Source organism: Rhinopithecus roxellana, chromosome 15 (genome assembly GCF_007565055.1).
Source record: "Rhinopithecus roxellana isolate Shanxi Qingling chromosome 15, ASM756505v1, whole genome shotgun sequence".
NCBI lineage: Eukaryota > Metazoa > Chordata > Mammalia > Primates > Cercopithecidae > Rhinopithecus > Rhinopithecus roxellana.
The window spans coordinates 22,874,223-22,891,684 of NC_044563.1; the positions used below are offsets into that span (position 1 = coordinate 22,874,223).

The window sequence follows — 17,462 nt, forward strand, 5'->3', positions numbered from 1 at the left end:
CCACAAAATCCCTGGAACTCTAGTAAGAACTCTAGTAAGAGTTGCATGTTGGGAGGACTTCACCAATCCACCTAAGCCACTATTTTATTTTTTTATAGCCATCCTTGTAAATGAGTTCAACAATCAACGATATTTTGGTTGTATTTAAGGGTTCACTGCGAATATAAGAAAGATTTTATAAATTTAAATCACAAAGTGCTTCTCCTTTGATGTTTTTGCTTGTTGAGGCAAAGTCCTATGTAGCCCAGCTCACCCGAAGGCATGGCTCATTCTTTCACATCACAAAGAATTACATTCTTTAGTTTCATGGAATGTCATGAAAATAAGTTATGTTCTATTAAAGAAAAAAGATAACAGTTGATATGGTTCCAAGGGAGACTTCCTGCTTAAAATTTTACGAGATGGTTAACAGAAAACTCTATCCAGTTTCACCCCCACTCTTATCTTAAGCACTTTCTTATCCCAGAATAGAAATGATGCAGAAAGTAAACAATGTATTTCATGGCCAGATAGCAGAGTTCAGACCAGAATTATGTTTGTATTATATGCTATTGCTATATTCTGTGGTTTAAAAGAAAATAGTCTGGAAAAAAGTCGTAGAATGTTAGATTTTTGATAGAACATCTCACTGTGTCACCTAAGTTGGAGTGCGGTGGCATGATCAAGGTTCACTGCAGCCTCAACTTCCTGGGCTCAGGCAATTCTCCTGCCTCAGCTCCCTGAGTAGCTAGGACTACAGGTGCACACAATATCTGGCTAATTTTTATTTGTAGAGATAGGATATACTATGTTGCCCAGGTTAGTTACTAACTCCTGGACTCCAATCTTCCTGCCTCGGCCTCGCAAAGTGCTGGGATTACAGGCATGAGCCATCACACACAGCAAATGTTATCACTACATTATTTTTAGCATTTCCCTTTCTTGATATTGATGATTGAGACTTGTGACGTTAAATAATTCCGCTGCTCTCTTTTGACTTTATAATTCTTGTGTAATTTTTACAGTATGTGTTTATACCTGTAAGAATGCAGGTGTATATATGTTATATGTATATCGTATTCATATAATATATTTGTGTTTCTCCCATTCCTCTTTCACCAATGAGAAATACATTCATAAGTACTTTGTGAAAAATACTGATAGAATGCTTAGATGAAAGGGAAGTCCATAAAAATTATAGAAGAGAAAGAGAAGCGGTAGCCTGAGCTAAGAAAGGTACTTAACTATCTTTCCTCCTAGGTACGAAAAAGAAAAGGATATGTGCTTGCAGGAACACATTTTCAGTCCCTTACTGCCAGGTTAATTGCATAGCATTATATTTCCTTTCTAAGGTTCTTCACAAGCCTATTTATTGGCATGAGGTCATTCCAAAGCATGTTGTTGAAAGCATGTTTTTAAAACATCATTGTGCTGACTTTGACAGATTTCTCCTAGAATGAATTTCTTTGTTTTTCAGAATCTACCATTGAAGAAGATCCCATGCAAAGCCAATGCACCCTCGGGCTCCTTTTTTGCCCGAGACAATACAGCAAATTTCTTATCCTGGTGCCGAGATTTAGGGGTGGATGAAACATGTCTATTTGAATCGGAAGGTTTGGGTATGTATTTCCTTCAGAATTTTAGTTGATAAGATACTCAAGTTATCTTCTGTCTTTGTCAGTATAGCCATCAAAAAGTCTTCTGTATGATGTCATTTTGCAGATTATCAGCTTAAAAAGTCTGAGTTTGTTGAAAACTTGCAGGTTTGCTGCTAACTTGATACTTTGAAAATAGAGAAATGAATATGCCCTCTTACTATTGGTTACCTCATGGATACAAGAATAGAAACAGAAGTAGCACAGTTCTTTCCAAGCTAAATATAAGAGCCATTAGTGTAAAACTGTGGGTATTTGGAAAACATGGGGCTAAATTTTACCCCCAGACTTTGATCTGGATTAAAGGGTAGCTGTGCATGTTCTAGCCATGCACATGTTCTAGCCATGCAAGAGCACTCTTGTCTGTTCACCTCTACAACAGTATGGAAACACTATTGCCCATAAGCTCTACCTTTATTGAAACTACAGATTATTAGTTCATTTATTTATTTTTTAATGAGTTAAAAATCAGGCAAGATAACAAGAGGTTGATATCATCAAAGATGTTGAATTAAAAGACAGATACCTTAGTGCCTACACCTACTGAGATAACTGTCTAGATTTCTGTAGTTGTTTTCTGATTGGATTTTGGCAAAGTCACTTCCAAATCATAGACTGAGCTTATTTCTTTGGAAGAAAACATATATTGGAGCATTTAGTGTTTCAATACCACTCCATATACTAGGATAAAATGTTGAAACTTTCCATGTAGGCTCCACCACAGTACAACTCGAATATGTAAAATAATAGAACTAAAGGTTCATTTTTGCAAAATGCAACCAAGTTGAGAAAGGAGACATCTAGAGAAAAAAAACCTTTGCTTTCTTTTTGCCTGAAGCCTTAAAAAATCGACTTAATAGGTCATACAATACCAAATATTAATATCAAAGTAAGCTGAGCATCCTTCAGAGAGAACAAGTATACAAATTACCTTCCAAACAGCCAAAATGCCTATTGCCCCTAGGCCCCATTCCTATGTGTAACCTAGGAAATTTATGGAAACAGCTGAAATCTTACTCATTTTATATGCTTAAGGAAATCTGTATTTGTTCTCAGAGGAGTTGGTGTGATATGGCAAAGGAATACCATCAAGTTTCTGAAAATTCTCTTAGCAAAGATGGGAACAGCATAAATTTAGCCTGGGGGAATATTCTAGACCTGAATTTAAAAAAAAGGAAACAATAATCTCACAGTAGTCTACTGTATACAATAGTGTGCTCATGAAATGCTCAGTAAATAAATCAGCTTTTGATTATTATTACCATTTCCTCATATCAAAGTAAAAAAATTTGGTGGAAGATGTGTGTGTACATAGATAATATCTGTTTTTCAGTCCTGTGGTTAATTTACAGATCAATTTTAACTTTCAGGTTTGTAGGAAACCATGTGAGTGGAGGATTATAGGAAGGGGGTATAGAAGAATTATTTGCACAATTAAATAAAATCACTTACAAGATCTGGTAAATGTTAAGATCTTGTAAAAATATATAGCCATAAAATCAAATCTTAGTAACAAGTAGTACACTCTGCACGGGTGGACAATTAACATCACGATTTAAAATTCTACAGTGCCTCTGAATTACCAAAGAACAATCACATGGAGAAACTATCTTTAATTTGCTAGTCTGTTCATTGTACAATTTTTCATTAAAGAAGTATTTTCTCAGTGATTACTATAGGCTAAATTGGTTAATAAAATCTATGAATGTAAATATGGTCTTGTCTTATTTTCTCATTGTCCATGACTTCTTTGGTTATTCGAACTAATAAAATTTTCCTATGGACACTGAAAAGAATCCATCTAATATTAAATCCTCTCTGCTAGAAATAGCACTATAGGTGAAGGTTCTAATGGGTATTTACTTTGATGACTTTTAATAATAAACCCCATTCAAATAATAATACATTTTACCCTAAAATTTTAAAGTTTAAAGCAACTTATATAATGACCCTGGTACATAAATGCATACTCTGTAGCAAACAAAATTATGTCAGGAAGAACTTTTAGATGCCCTACTTCTTCAGCCTGTTTGAAAAAATATATTCTGACATTATAAAAAGTCCATAATTTATATTATATATATATATAATTGTACAAAAATTTTTGTACAATTTTTAAAGTTTATAAAAATTTAAAAATCATTTGTAAACTTCTCAGTACCAAGTTAAATTAATTAGTTAAGTTTTCCAGTTGATGCTCAATGAAAAGATAAATTTGCAATTTCTCCTGCTCAGAATAGAACCCAAAGTGATATATAATAGGCTCTAGGGATGTAATAGAAGGGGGTCAATATTATGGCATTGACTATAGTATTAGTCAGAGAAAGGAAACAGCTGTGCTCATAGATGTTCATGATAATCAGGAGGAAGCACAATAAGAAGTTCCATTTCCACAAGTGGAGCCCTTTCTCCTTGTTTTCATTATTATTATTATTATTATTATTATTATTATTATTATTATTCATTGTGGGTGAGGAAGAGATTGAATCGCTGCTGATGGCTTTGGACTCTACTTGCAGAATTGACTTTCTTGCAACAATAACACTGTGTCCTCTGCTTGATGTCTTTTCGCACTTCACTTTTGAAAGGAAATTTAGGGCAAGACTTTTTTTTTTTTATCCTCAAGATTTCATTTCAGTGGAACAGAAGATGAAGCATATCCTTTGTGTCCTAGTGTTTTGAACAGCAAATAAAATGAAAAGATGCTCTGATGAATGGGAAAAAAATGTGTTTGAATGATAAAGTAGATCACTGGAGAGTGTGTATGAAGAGGCTTCTGTGTTTAGCTGTTCAAAGGTCTTTGCCTGCATAAAGCATCCTTATCTTTGTGGCAACTGATATGCTACCCTCTGTTGCAGTGCTTTTTTGTACAAGTATTTGTTAGAGGATCTTGATTCACAACTCACTGTTCTCTTTTCACAACAGCTAATGACAAGAAACCTCAGTGGGTGAGGGAAGGTGTGCAAGGGATGAACTGGGGAGAATGGAGAGCAACTAATTCCATATGTGCATGTCATGTTTCTTGTCTTTTTTATGCTTGGCAGGTAACTTCCTATGCCACATACAGGGTTTAACCTGCAATTTATACTCTGTGGCTTTCTTTAGAGATAATTTTTCCTCGGTAAAATGTCAGTTCTTAGATCATATGTTCGCTACATTCTGAACTGTTTCAGAAATAAACCTATAGAAAAGTGGACATGAAGAACCTATTCTTAAAAGACTTATAAAAATCCAATTAAGGCCGGGCGCGGTGGCTCAAGCCTGTAATCCCAGCACTTTGGGAGGCCGAGACGGGCGGATCACGAGGTCAGGAGATCGAGACCATCCTGGCTAACACAGTGAAACCCCGTCTCTACTAAAAATACAAAAACTAGCCGGGCGAGGTGGCGGGCGCCTGTAGTCCCAGCTACTCGGGAGGCTGAGGCGGGAGAATGGCGCAAACCCGGGAGGCGGAGCTTGCAGTGAGCTGAGATCGGGCCACTGCACTCCAGCCCGGGCGACAGAGCGAGACTCCGCCTCAAAAAAAAAAAAAAAAAAAAAAAAAAAAAAAAAAAAAAAAAAAAAAAAAAAAAAAAAAAAATCCAATTAAGATATTAAAATGTTGGACACTTTAGTAATAAGGTAGATGTGAATAAAAGCTATGAAAAAATAGCTAAATTAAGAAAATTATATAGTTAGTATTGGTAAGTATATATTACATCAGAGTCTTCCATACATTGCTGAAGAAAATTGGAAATTGGCATGCTTTCTTTGGAAGGCAATTTGATATTATATATCAAAGACCTCAGAAATATTTATACACTTTGATTAAGTTCTTCTGCTTCCAAAAATGTATTAAAAGGCAATTAATAGAGATAGGAACCAGAATGTCTACTGAAACATTAACAAAAATAACTGGAACCTATGATATTTGGTAGCAGCTTAAACAAATTGTAGTCATCCATAGATACCATCCAAAGATAATATTCTTGAAACTATTTAAGGAGATGGGAAAATATGATATATGATTAACATGAGGTCACCCGTTTGTGTCTATATGTAACAATAACATTTAATATTCAGACTTTGAAAGAAAAATAAATAGTAATTAGGTTGTAAATTATATCATTTTCTTTAATTATCTATTAACAAACAAACTTAAGACAGTGAACAATTATGGCATGTAATCTGAAACATGAACAATTGATTTATATTATGCAATTGGACCAATTAGCCTAGAGATTTATTGACATAAAATTTTATACATCAGTATATTAAAAGGATTTTTCACATTGTTGAAGTTAAACTGATATTTTAAGTGATTACAGAATTGTATGTTGTATCATAACAAAGGTTTTTGCGTGGTCTGCGGAGCATGTTGTAACCAGAAGGGTCTACATAACCCTCACTCTGACCCCTGCTGTTCAAACCATGTTGACATACAAGTGACAAGAGAAACATTTCTTTTCATTACTCTGATATATTAAGATGAATAACAGTTTCATTTGATTCCTTTAAAACATTTAGGATTGTGCTTTAAGGTAAAAAGATGAACATAAATATTTTGTTGAATTCAGAATTATGTAGTTGATCAGTCTATAAACAAAATAGACCCCAATAATTATTTTATAAGAAATTAACTTTTAGTGTAGTGTTAAAAAATATATATCAATAGAAGGCTCTAGATGTGAAAGCATTTATATTTTCAATTTCACCGAAATGTAAAAGGCATTGGACTGTATTAATCAATAATCTTCCTAACAGTAAATTTAGTAATTTTTCAAATGTTCATTTAAATAAAAAATTTAAGCACATTTTCTAAAATGATGTTGAGTGTTTTTATGGGGCTCATTTTTACAATTTAAATTAAGATCAGAAATCTATACTTTATTTTCAAACTTAAAAAGAGTTTTCAATTATGAATCATAAAATTGATGGTTTTATGTCATTTTTTAATAAGATATTTTAAGTAACCATTTTCTTAAATTACTGCTAGTCTTTCTGTACAGTTTATTATTTGTAATTTACATTGGCCTATCAATTTAGAAATTGTCAAGTTAACTTTTTTTGCTAGAAATTTGTTTATTTTGTTTTATTTATATACATTCTGGTGAGCTGGGAGATGGAGAAAAAAGGAATGGGGAAGTACTTTAAAAATACACACTTTTTTTGCTTGCTATAATTGTGTCAATATCATTATGTTATTGAATAATTATAGGACTTGGAATCCAGTGACTATGCTTCATCTATTTCTCTGAGAAAGAATCTACTCAACAAGAAAAGGGTTTGCTATCTGCGGTGTAGCATGCAAATGTGTGTGATTTGTTTGAGTATAACTTTAAAAACTTTTTATTTTCTGTGTTTGTGTTTGCTGTGTGGTACTGTCTTCTTTTGATGCATCATTCTGATAGGGAATTTTACGAATGTTTTGCTTTGTTGAACATTGGCCAGCATTTTGCTTCAGAGGCAAACATTGTCTACCTGAAGTAATAAGGTTTGTGTGTGGATTTTTAAATATCAGCATTTTCCATTTCATTTCTTAAAGTCACATGTTGCATCAGAAAAAGAATCTATGCCTGCCTTTAAGTGTTTGATAAATCACTCCTTATTCTTGTTTTTGTCTGTATTGAAGACTATGAAAGTATTTTTGTGGAAAAAAAGCTATATTACTTTTATTAGTATTCATTTACGAAAATAATTTCAGGATACTCATTCAGCCCTGGATTATTTATATTCATTTATTTCCCAGGATCATTTTCTTTTAGACTTTTTGCTTTTTAACACATTTTTGTTTTATGAAGTACATACTTCATTGGCATTTGAATTCACTTTTACTCTGGAACTGAGAAAACCCTTTTCAAATCTGGCCCTCTCCCCTATGCCAGGGAAGATGTAGGAGGGAGCAATTAAATCCCTTGCCCAATGTTACACAACTTTTAAATGGCCTGGCTACAGTTTGAATTCAACTCCATTCACCTTCAAAAATCATGCCCCATCTGTTATAGAAACGTATACTTTGTCTGCATTCATATTAGATGTTATTAGAATTATTTCAAGCAAAAGGAAAAAATATACACCAACTTAGAAAAGACTCACCTCTCATTACAGTTCTGAGTGATGGTGGCTTAATCCATTATTTCAACCTGGGTGCTGGGTGCTAGAGAAAGAGCATTCTTTCTTCCAGGATATTTCTCAACTCTGGGGCAAAGGCAATGAAATACGTTCTACTCTAGGGTTTCCATTACTGATGAGATTATGAATGGATGCTCCTTGTTCAAATGATTTATAGGGATGCCATATTCCATTTTAAATCATTTTTACTGGTGATTCTGGGAAATGTGGATACTCACACCTATGATTATTGAGCTTGTGAGATTCTTCTTTGTTTGCTTTTTCCTTCTTCTCATTAGCCTCAGATCAGTTTTATAGCCCCTAAATTACTATCCCTATTTGACACCTACATTTAACCTCACAGATTTTTGTGTGGGTCTTACTCAGAGTGACATGACACAGAAAGTAGTTTGTGACTGTCTTCACTTTCTTGGGAAGCATGAAAGTTTTTATATATCTTACAGATTCTTACAGTAGAGAAATGCCTATAATATTTATTAAGGGCTAATCCAACATTCACATTATTTCCCCTCCATTTATCATTATCATCATCATCATCATCATCATCATCACCACCACCAACACCATTGTTATCCTTCACATTTGTAGAGCATGTTACATATATCAAAGCACACTTAAATATTTTCAGCAAAACAGATGTAGGAATTATAACCACTATTTATAACATTGATTAATACAGTACTTATCAAACTTTATATATGCATCACCTGGAATATTTGTTTAAATGTAGTTTCTGATTATTAGAGCTGGATAGGGCCCCAAATCTGCATTTTTAACAAGCTCCCATGCCATGCAATATTGCTGGTCTGTGGGTCACACTTTAGTGCAAGAGAGTAACATTTATTGAGTGTTTGCCAGGTACCAAGTGTTCTTAACTGTATGGTTACCTTATAAAGAAGAGCAAGTAGAAAACATGGCATTTGTTGAAGAAATTAGCCTTAAGTAGAACCCAATTCTTCTGACCTCTAGATTACTATTTCTTCCACAATACCACTCTCCTTGGCATATTAGAAGCAATTCTCTACTCTGGGAAAGTAGACAGCCATTAATTTATGATATTCTTATAAGTGAACAACATTTATCCAAAAGTATATTTTTCAAGTTTCCTTACTAAATAAAAGGCTAAAAAGCAATTTTCTTCAACATTACCATTAATGTTATAACCTCTAGTTATATAGAAACCAAATGGACAACACAATTTTTCATGCTTTCATTTCTTTGCCCATCTGTTAAAACTTAATATATTTAGCTAAACTATACATTCATGGTCCAATGCATTTTATCCTTGCAGATTCTGTGACATTGAAATTCTACCCTCTTGCTTTAGTGGAAGGCTTCATTTTCTATTCCTGGGGCTAGCAGCATTCCATCTGACATTTGATGCCCATGAGATTTTTTTTATAGAATCTAGGTTATGAGATTGAGTCTCTTGCCACATATTTTAGAATGGAAATCTGTGTTACTTTTCCCAGAGGTGTTTTACATTATGCTTTTCTTGAAATGTTTTTTTTTATTTAAAAAGAAGCCGCCAATGATAAAACCATTTGTGTAATAATCACCATTGACTGGAGAGCTCTTTATTTGTTTTGAAGAGAATTTGTTCAGAGGAAAGCTACAGCAATCCTCTCTTCTACCCCTAATCAAAGCAAAAGACTGTTAATGTTACAATGATAAAGTGGGGAAAATTTCTCCTACTATAAATTTTAAAGTAACTAGACGCTCTTTTGAAAAAGATAAATGACGAAATGTGCTTAAAATGACTAGTACATATGACTGGATGCAAGGGCTTTAGTACAAACACAATACAATGAAAGTTCCCTATCTAATCATCTTGACAAAAGTATACATTCAGTTATTTTATCTTCTAAAATAAACAATACATAATCAACATAAATAATTACTAAAAGTGAACTCTACTAAATTTAATCACAAAGGAAAATTAAAGGCAAGATATTTGGTGTTTCAGAAACTGATATATGTCCTAATGCAATTGTTACTTGAACTTTATACTTAGCATCAACTTGTAATCGCTGAAGGATATCTGCTTTATATCTTTATATGTTGGCCAAATTGACTCATTTGACATGAAATTTGATTAAATTTAAAATTAACTATATCTGATATAATATAAAAGATAAAAATTTAATGTATACTCATTATAACAGAATCAATCAAAATTATATCTCCTAACAGTAATCTTTTCTTCATTCCAGAGTTTCTCTCACTGTCTAGTAACTGACACATTATGATGTACAAAAAGTGCCTATGGGGAAAAAAGTGAATTAAGTTAATCGACTAAATCAAATAAAATCATAATAATGAAAAGAAAAAATATAAAACTAACATTGGGCAGGTATTTTCTATATGCCAAGTACCATGCTAAGCATAACAGTAAATATTATTTTCTTTAATCATCACAAAAATATTATGAGGTGGGCATTATTGTTTTCCTGCAGAAAAAATGTGATTCTGTAGAATAACCTCCCAAAATAACATGACCAGCAAATATTAGTGCTCATACTCACACTCAGATCTTTGTGGCTTGAATTACACAGCCATTATACTCTTTTCATCTATTAACTTTAGTTTAGAACTTGCTCTAGTGCCACAACAAAAGTCACCTTTTTAGTGTAATATAGACACTACATACAGACATTTGAATTTAAATTTTATAGCAACAAGGTAAGAGTGCTTGCTTTTGCAATTAAATATTTGCATGATTTAAATTCTTTCCTTTTCCAAAGATGCTAGGTAAAACGTTAGCCTTTATTCAATTTGTTCAGCGTCACAACCCCCATCACCACCACCACATAACCCATCATCTTCCTTGTCTTATAAGGCATAGTAGTTACTAAGGCCTTTCTCTGTTCTAAGTATTGAGCTAAGTTATGCAACTCTACAGATTTATCTAAGTCATTGCTTACAGGTCACCAATCAGTCTTTTTTTTTTTTTTGGTCCATTAGTGGCCAGGCTTGGTTTATTCATTATTTGAAAAGCTATTAATATGTGAGGTAATATTACAGATGTGCTTTAAAGCAATGTTATTGCTTTATAAAAGGGCGATATTTACACAAAAAATTGAAAGTAAAGCACCATTTTTCTGTTAGCATTTTCCTAAGAAGTGATGCTGGGGAAGAGGTTTATCTGTCTTAAATTTTAATGGGCTGATTCTGTTAAGGAAATAAAATGGAGAATCATGCAGTTTCTTCTCAGTTTGCCAAACTGATTTTCTAATGAGTCTATGATAGAGTTGATAATGAGTTTTGGCATGCAAAAGCTGTTTTAAATTGGTAAATGAAGAAGCAAAGAAATACACAGTATTGATGCATCCTACATGTGAAATTGTCTTTTTTATAGCACTCACATTATTATTTTTCTTCAGAATGAATTTGATTTTCCAAATTAGTACTCAGAATATGTACAGTAAGTTGGTTAAATAACCATTATTATCAGGTATTACCTTTTATAGTTGGTTATTAGCTGTACATTGACACAATTTAGTCAGTTAACTAACAGATTTTAGATTTTGACACTCTTGCCATCAAGAAATGCATGACATTGTATCCAAAGCTCTTGATGCTACAGCCACTGCGTCACACAGCTTTTACTTAGGATGAGAGCATTAGCTTTAAAAGTCCTCCTCTCCTCAGTTTTTATATACTTTTTTCTCTCACTCAAAACTCCCTTTTGTTATTTTGTACCATGGATATGTTAAAAAAAAAATCTGAATCAGAAAAAAATTGATGATCTAGACAGGAAGATCCATTTTCATTTGTTTATTTCTGTTTTGTAATATGTGTTCTTGTTCTCTGTATGAAATTGATGACTGTGTGATATTACAGCCCTTAGGTTGCTGTGTGCTGGAATTTATTTAATATGCTAAACCTTATGAAGTTGATATCATTCTAGCCACAGTATTTGAAACTGGAGGTAGTAAATATCTTCATTTTAAACTCTTTTAATTAAAAGTAATTAAAAATTCCCTAACTAGGACTTTGTGACAATTTACTAATGGTCATCTGAATCTAAAAGTTGTGTTATCAGTAATAGAAATATCTTGCAATTCAGATTTTCCATAATTAGTTATGGGATTTAAAATTTAATGGTGGCATTAGAATTCTGGTAGGATTCAAATTTATTTTAAAAGCTTTAAAATGCCATTTTATAACCAAATAATAATACATTTGGATGTCTCCCTAAAACCAAATGAAATCACATACTTTTACAATCAGGTAAAAGTGTTTATTCTATTTACTACACACACCCAGCAAATTCCACTGTGCTGTCACTGGATCAAATATTGCCACTATCATAATCCGTAGAAAGAAGGAATTAGAATATTTAAGTTAAGTGAATAGACTAACACTGGCAAGTTAAATTATTACAGAATTCTGTGTTTAAGAATAAAAGCAATATTCTCTTTTGCTTAAAGTCTATCAATAAACAATCAATAAACTAATATTTTCTTTTGGAATATTATTTATCAGTGTAAGACTGTTCTCAGTGTAAATTTTTTCCAATCTCTCTTATCTTTATTCAGTGCTGAATAAAAGAATATTGTAAAAATCCCCACATTTTGCTTAGAAAAGAGAATAGTATGCTCTTTTACATGCTCTTCTTGTAGACTCGACAAAAACAAGTATGATTTGTCAACGTTACTGAATGTCTAGCAATAAAGCAAATGCACTAATTAATCACATTATAATAGAAATATCAATTCAAAGTATAACCTGATTTGCTTCTGTGATGGGCAAAACTGGCTGATGGTGCAGTGGTACATATTTACAAAATTCAGTCAGTTGAAACTGTTTCTTTCTAAAGTATTATTTAATCAGATTTGATTCGAAGGGCACATGAAGTGACAGGGTCTCACTTTGACATTCATCTTCGGAGGATAACAAAAGAATGTAGTATAAAATGTTTATCCTTATTTCATTTTTTTCCTGCTAAAACCACTGTTGGAGGTAGGCCCATAATATTAAAATGACTAGCTCTTGCTCCATAGTTGTGTTTTGTGTTTTTAAATATCAATTATTGACAGATATCATAATTACAGCTACATAGGTATCCAATATTGACTTACCAATATTAATTAATTGAAGAAAACAATTTTAGGGTGAGATTTACCTGGGGTGAGAGTTCCTGAGACGAATAGCTTTCAAGAGGAAGCATAGGCAGAGTTTTGAGAACGAATTTAAACTTTTAGTAGAGCTAGGTGAATCGAGGAATGCGATGCGTTCTATGACTGTCAGAATGAAGACTAGAACCTTTCCTGGGAGCATGAGGGATGAGGGTCACTGGCAAGCCAGTACTGTTGAGCTGCTTATTCCTTCTATTGTAAAGGTGTTTGCCTCTGTCTTGTCTTTCAGTCCTCCATAAGCAACCCAGAGAAGTGTGTCTCTGTCTGCTAGAGCTTGGCCGGATTGCAGCCAGGTAGGTCAAACCACTGCAACTATGTCAAGACTAGACGATTTCAGCATCCAAGCAACACAGAAGCTTGCTGGCTTTTCATTGCTAATGTTTAACCTGGATGTTGAGAAGCTACTCATTCGTGATTGATAATATGAACTTCTTTAGGGCAGCAGTTGACCAAACTAAAAGTGTGCAACCAATATTCTTAACCTCAAGATCTTGTTGTCAAAGCCACTAAGTCTAAGCATTTGCTAATATCGTTTAATAAAATACCTTTTCCCTACAAAACTTTCCTGGGGGTGGGAGAGGGCATTGTACATGCAGTTTTATATGACAGTTCTCCTTAGTGGAAGTCTATTCCTATATTCTGTCTATCTTCCTCCTCCTTAACCTCCTCACTTCCTGTTTACTTTTTAATCATTTTCAGCCTCCCTTTTTGTTCCTTTTCTTACTTTCCCTCATTCAACATTTTGCTCTTCTGGTTTCCACTTCTGACTGGGATGATAGTTTTAAAATTATCTATGTTTTTATTAGAAAAAATATAGAATGTTATCCTTATGTAGAAGCCTCTTTGAAACCTGTTTTTTCCTGTAGGAAGACAAAAGAAGACTTAATTGCAGAAATCATAGCTAAATAAGCAGAGGAAGGAACTCTGTTAGCTAAACCTACTTGCTTTGGTTTCATGTTTTCCCATTTATTATATTGCATATACCATCAGACAGGGCTTCTGGCCAGTCCATGAAGCCCAAAGAACAAGAAATGAAGATACAAACGTTTGAAGAAGTCTTGATGCAAATTAAAAATTTAAGATTAATTAGAAAATGGTTTCTTATCCACATCTCAGTATACTTTTAGGGTTGAGATCAGATGAACAAGTAAGATAAAGTGAGAACTAACACTGAATGAATATTCTCAAAGAATTTATTAATAAAATCAAGAAAAAAATGGGTGAGCACACCAGCAATTTACAACATGGCTAGAAAACTTGCTGCCAATTAATAGACCTTTCTTTGATCCAATAGAAAATTAACCTGTAATCACAATATGTAACCTCAAGTTCTTTATATCATCATATCAATATAATCTTCATGAATTGTGCATCGGGTGTACATTTTATTTTGCCACAATAATTGGGTGTGCAAAATATTGCTTTAATGTTTTTCAATTCAAGTTGAATATTTTTGAGTCTTACCTTAACAGGGAGTGAAAAAAAACAATTTGAGACATGTGAAGATTTTTCTATTTACCTCACACTCTTCCCAGTTAATTGTGGGAAGGCCTCTGGGGGAGAACTCTCTAGTCTTGGTGCTCTCAGATGGCTACTGCGCAGGCAGAGTTCAAACTTGTGGCATCTGGCTGTTTCCTAGGACTTCGTTCCCTCTCATTGCTGTCACATACTTGGGTTCTGTGAAGGAGCAGGATAAAGATACACCTCTTGCTTCTAGGACCCTGCCACACCTACTCCCCCACCAAACCTTGGGGCTTCTGGCCTGGAAGACAAATGGCCTTGAGTCAAGTGAAAACCAAGGACTTAGCATCTATCACTTAAGAAAGGGGAAGTTGGCCGGACGCCATGGCTCACGCCTGTAATCCCAGCACTTTGGGAGGCCGAGGCGGGAGGATCACGAGGTCAGAAAATCGAGACCATCTTGACTAACAGGATGAAACTGCCTCTACTAAAAATACAAAAAATTAGCCGGGCGTGGCGGCGGGCGCCTGTAGTCCCAGCTACTCCAGAGGCTGAGGCAGGAGAATGGCGTGAGCCCGGGAGGCGGAGCTTGCAGTGAGCCGAGATGGCGCCACTGCACTCCAGCCTGGACCACACAGCGAGACTCCGCCTCAAAAAAAAAAAAAAAAAAAGAAAGAAAGAAAAGAAATATGGATTGTCTAGAGTTCCCACTTAAAGAGAGAATAGAGAAGAAAACTTCTTTTTTGTTACTTAAATATTCTAAATATTTCATCAGATAAGCATCTTGCTTCTGAAAGTTGTGATACAGAAGTAAACAGACGGGGTTATCCTGTCTCTAGAATTAGGTGGGATTTATACATTTTCCTCCAATTTACGTTTATAGCATTTGCCTTATTTCTGGATTTTATTTTATATATTGTTATTATGTATTATATTACATGAGCACTCTGATTAGGGAGCCCGCTGAATAAACATTTAATCATAGGCAAGCCATCAAAGAACAAGACAAGCTGCCCAATTATAAAATGCCTTTAAGGATCACCTTTCCTCCAGCTCCGAGTCTGGCATAAATTGTCCCTTGTTACAGGATGTACAACAAATTAAAATCTTAGTTAATGAAAGTGAATTATAATGGCCTTGTCATTTTCAAGGTGATACATTATATGAAGGGTTCCTCCCACCCAAATATTTTAAAATTGTGATTTGGGGTTGTTCCATTTCTGACCGTGCTTCATTACCATGCAACCTGATAAAAGCAGTGATTATTCACTTTACCAAAAAATAAATTATGGATTTTACAAAAGAAGATCCACAAGGATTAAGATACCCCTTACATTAAAATATTTAATTTGCAAATTTGGTCTTTTATCTTCTTTACTCATTTGGATGGTGTGAAGTATTGTGTACTTCCAGCAATAAAAAAATCCTAATAAGTTATTCATGGTGCTACTGTTGTTTTAGTGTGTGACGTGATGGTAAACAGTTGAATACCAGTAGGATAGATTGAACATTTAAGTAAGAATGTCTAGGTTTCTCTCTGGATATATTTAAAGTTTTTTTGATTTTGATGCAAATTCAAATGTGTTTTACAAACAGCAACCCAATAAACCTGGATCTTACTGTTTTACTCCTGTGTTGAAGCATAATTAGTTGAAAGAAAAAAGGGAAATTTCTCTTAATCTAATTTTACTCCTAAATTTTGCCTTACATACATTAAACATACATCTTTTTTTTTTTCCTTTCTTTTTCTTTTTCTTTTCTTTTTTTTTTTTTTTTTTTTTTTTTTTTTGAGACGGAGTCTGTCTCTGTTGCCCAGGATGGAGTGCAGTGGTGCAATCTTGGCTCACTGCAAGCTCCACCTCTCGGGTTCACGCCATTCTCCTGCCTCAGCCTCCCCAGTAGCTGGGACTACAGGCACGCACCACCACCATGCCTGGCTAATTTTTTGTATTTTTTAGTAGACATGGGGTTTCACCATGTTAGCCAGGATGGTCTTGATCTCCTGACCTCATGATCTGCCCGCTTCGGCCTCCCAAAGTGCTGGGATTACAGGCGTGAGCCACCATGCCCGGCCGAAACATACATCTAAATGCTTAAATTTGTGCCTCTCACAAACCCATAGAGGATTATACAAATTAATAACTTAAAACAGTTTTAGGCAGAACTAGAACTGATTTTGGGAGCACTCTCAATAATCACAACAGTAATTTGCACACAGAGCAGATGAGTTTAAACCTTCATGAAGTCTCTAGTACAATATTGTGAGTTTTGTGTTTTTCATCATTGAAAGATGATGTATTCTTATATTTGATTTGAAACACTTTTCCAGATTATATAAACAAAATTTTAAAACTATAAACATCACTTTGGAAATGATTCCCAGTGCGTTTCTGATTCTCTGCCATGTTTTCCTCTCTGGGGACACTTAGTGAAGCTCCTTTGCAAGCTGTGGGCTTCTCTGAGTTCTAAGATGGCTGAATGAGACCACTTATTTTTGTTCTCATGGGTAAAACTTCCTGTATTTTCAACTAAATAGAGCTATCATCACTGGAGAGTGAAATCCCTCTGCTAATATTTTGGAAAAATATCAGTTTCTGAATATAAAATATGTGTTTGACTTGTGAAAAGTGAAACTCTGTATAAAAGCAAGTTAATAAAACCTCAAAGATATTTTTAATGACAGTGCTTTGATATTCATTGCTGAAAACAAAGTTAGTATAAATTCAACATTTTTTGACTGTAGAATTAAGATGATCCTTATAATAGAAGTAAAAAACAACTTTTGATATTTTCATTTGGGGTCATAATCAATAATCAGTGGTAGAGTGGAGTTTGTTATGATTTTTATTTTTTAGTATTTCCTTGATTTGGAGCAAAATTTATGACCATTTAAAAGAAATATACTTTCTGAACATTTTCTTTAATCTCTCATTTTAATTCATGGCATTATGAAAGGAAAAGTTACTTAAAAGAAAAAAATATTCTTATACAAAGATGATTAACTGACCCATCCTATTTAAAGCACTTGAACTAACTGCTAAGAACATCATATACTTTCACATGGTTGAAATTTCCTTCCAAATCTAAATCAATCTTTAAATTGCTTTAAAACAGA

The 17,462-nt window shown here is 33.9% G+C and overlaps 1 protein-coding gene across 3 annotated transcripts in view; it reads left to right on the top strand.

Annotated features, from left to right (window-relative positions):
- Window positions 1–17,462, top strand: part of GAS2 (growth arrest specific 2) — a 178,615-nt gene that overhangs the window by 89,666 nt on the left and 71,487 nt on the right. For all 3 annotated transcript variants that reach the window (XR_004053711.1, XM_030918690.1, XM_010381052.2), the window contains 2 exons: window positions 1,457–1,598; window positions 13,116–13,179. Coding sequence is in view for 2 of the 3 variants with exons in the window: in XM_030918690.1 (XP_030774550.1) it covers window positions 1,457–1,598; window positions 13,116–13,179 (206 nt within the window). In the remaining variant the exon portion in view is untranslated. The remainder of the gene's footprint in view (window positions 1–1,456; window positions 1,599–13,115; window positions 13,180–17,462) is intronic.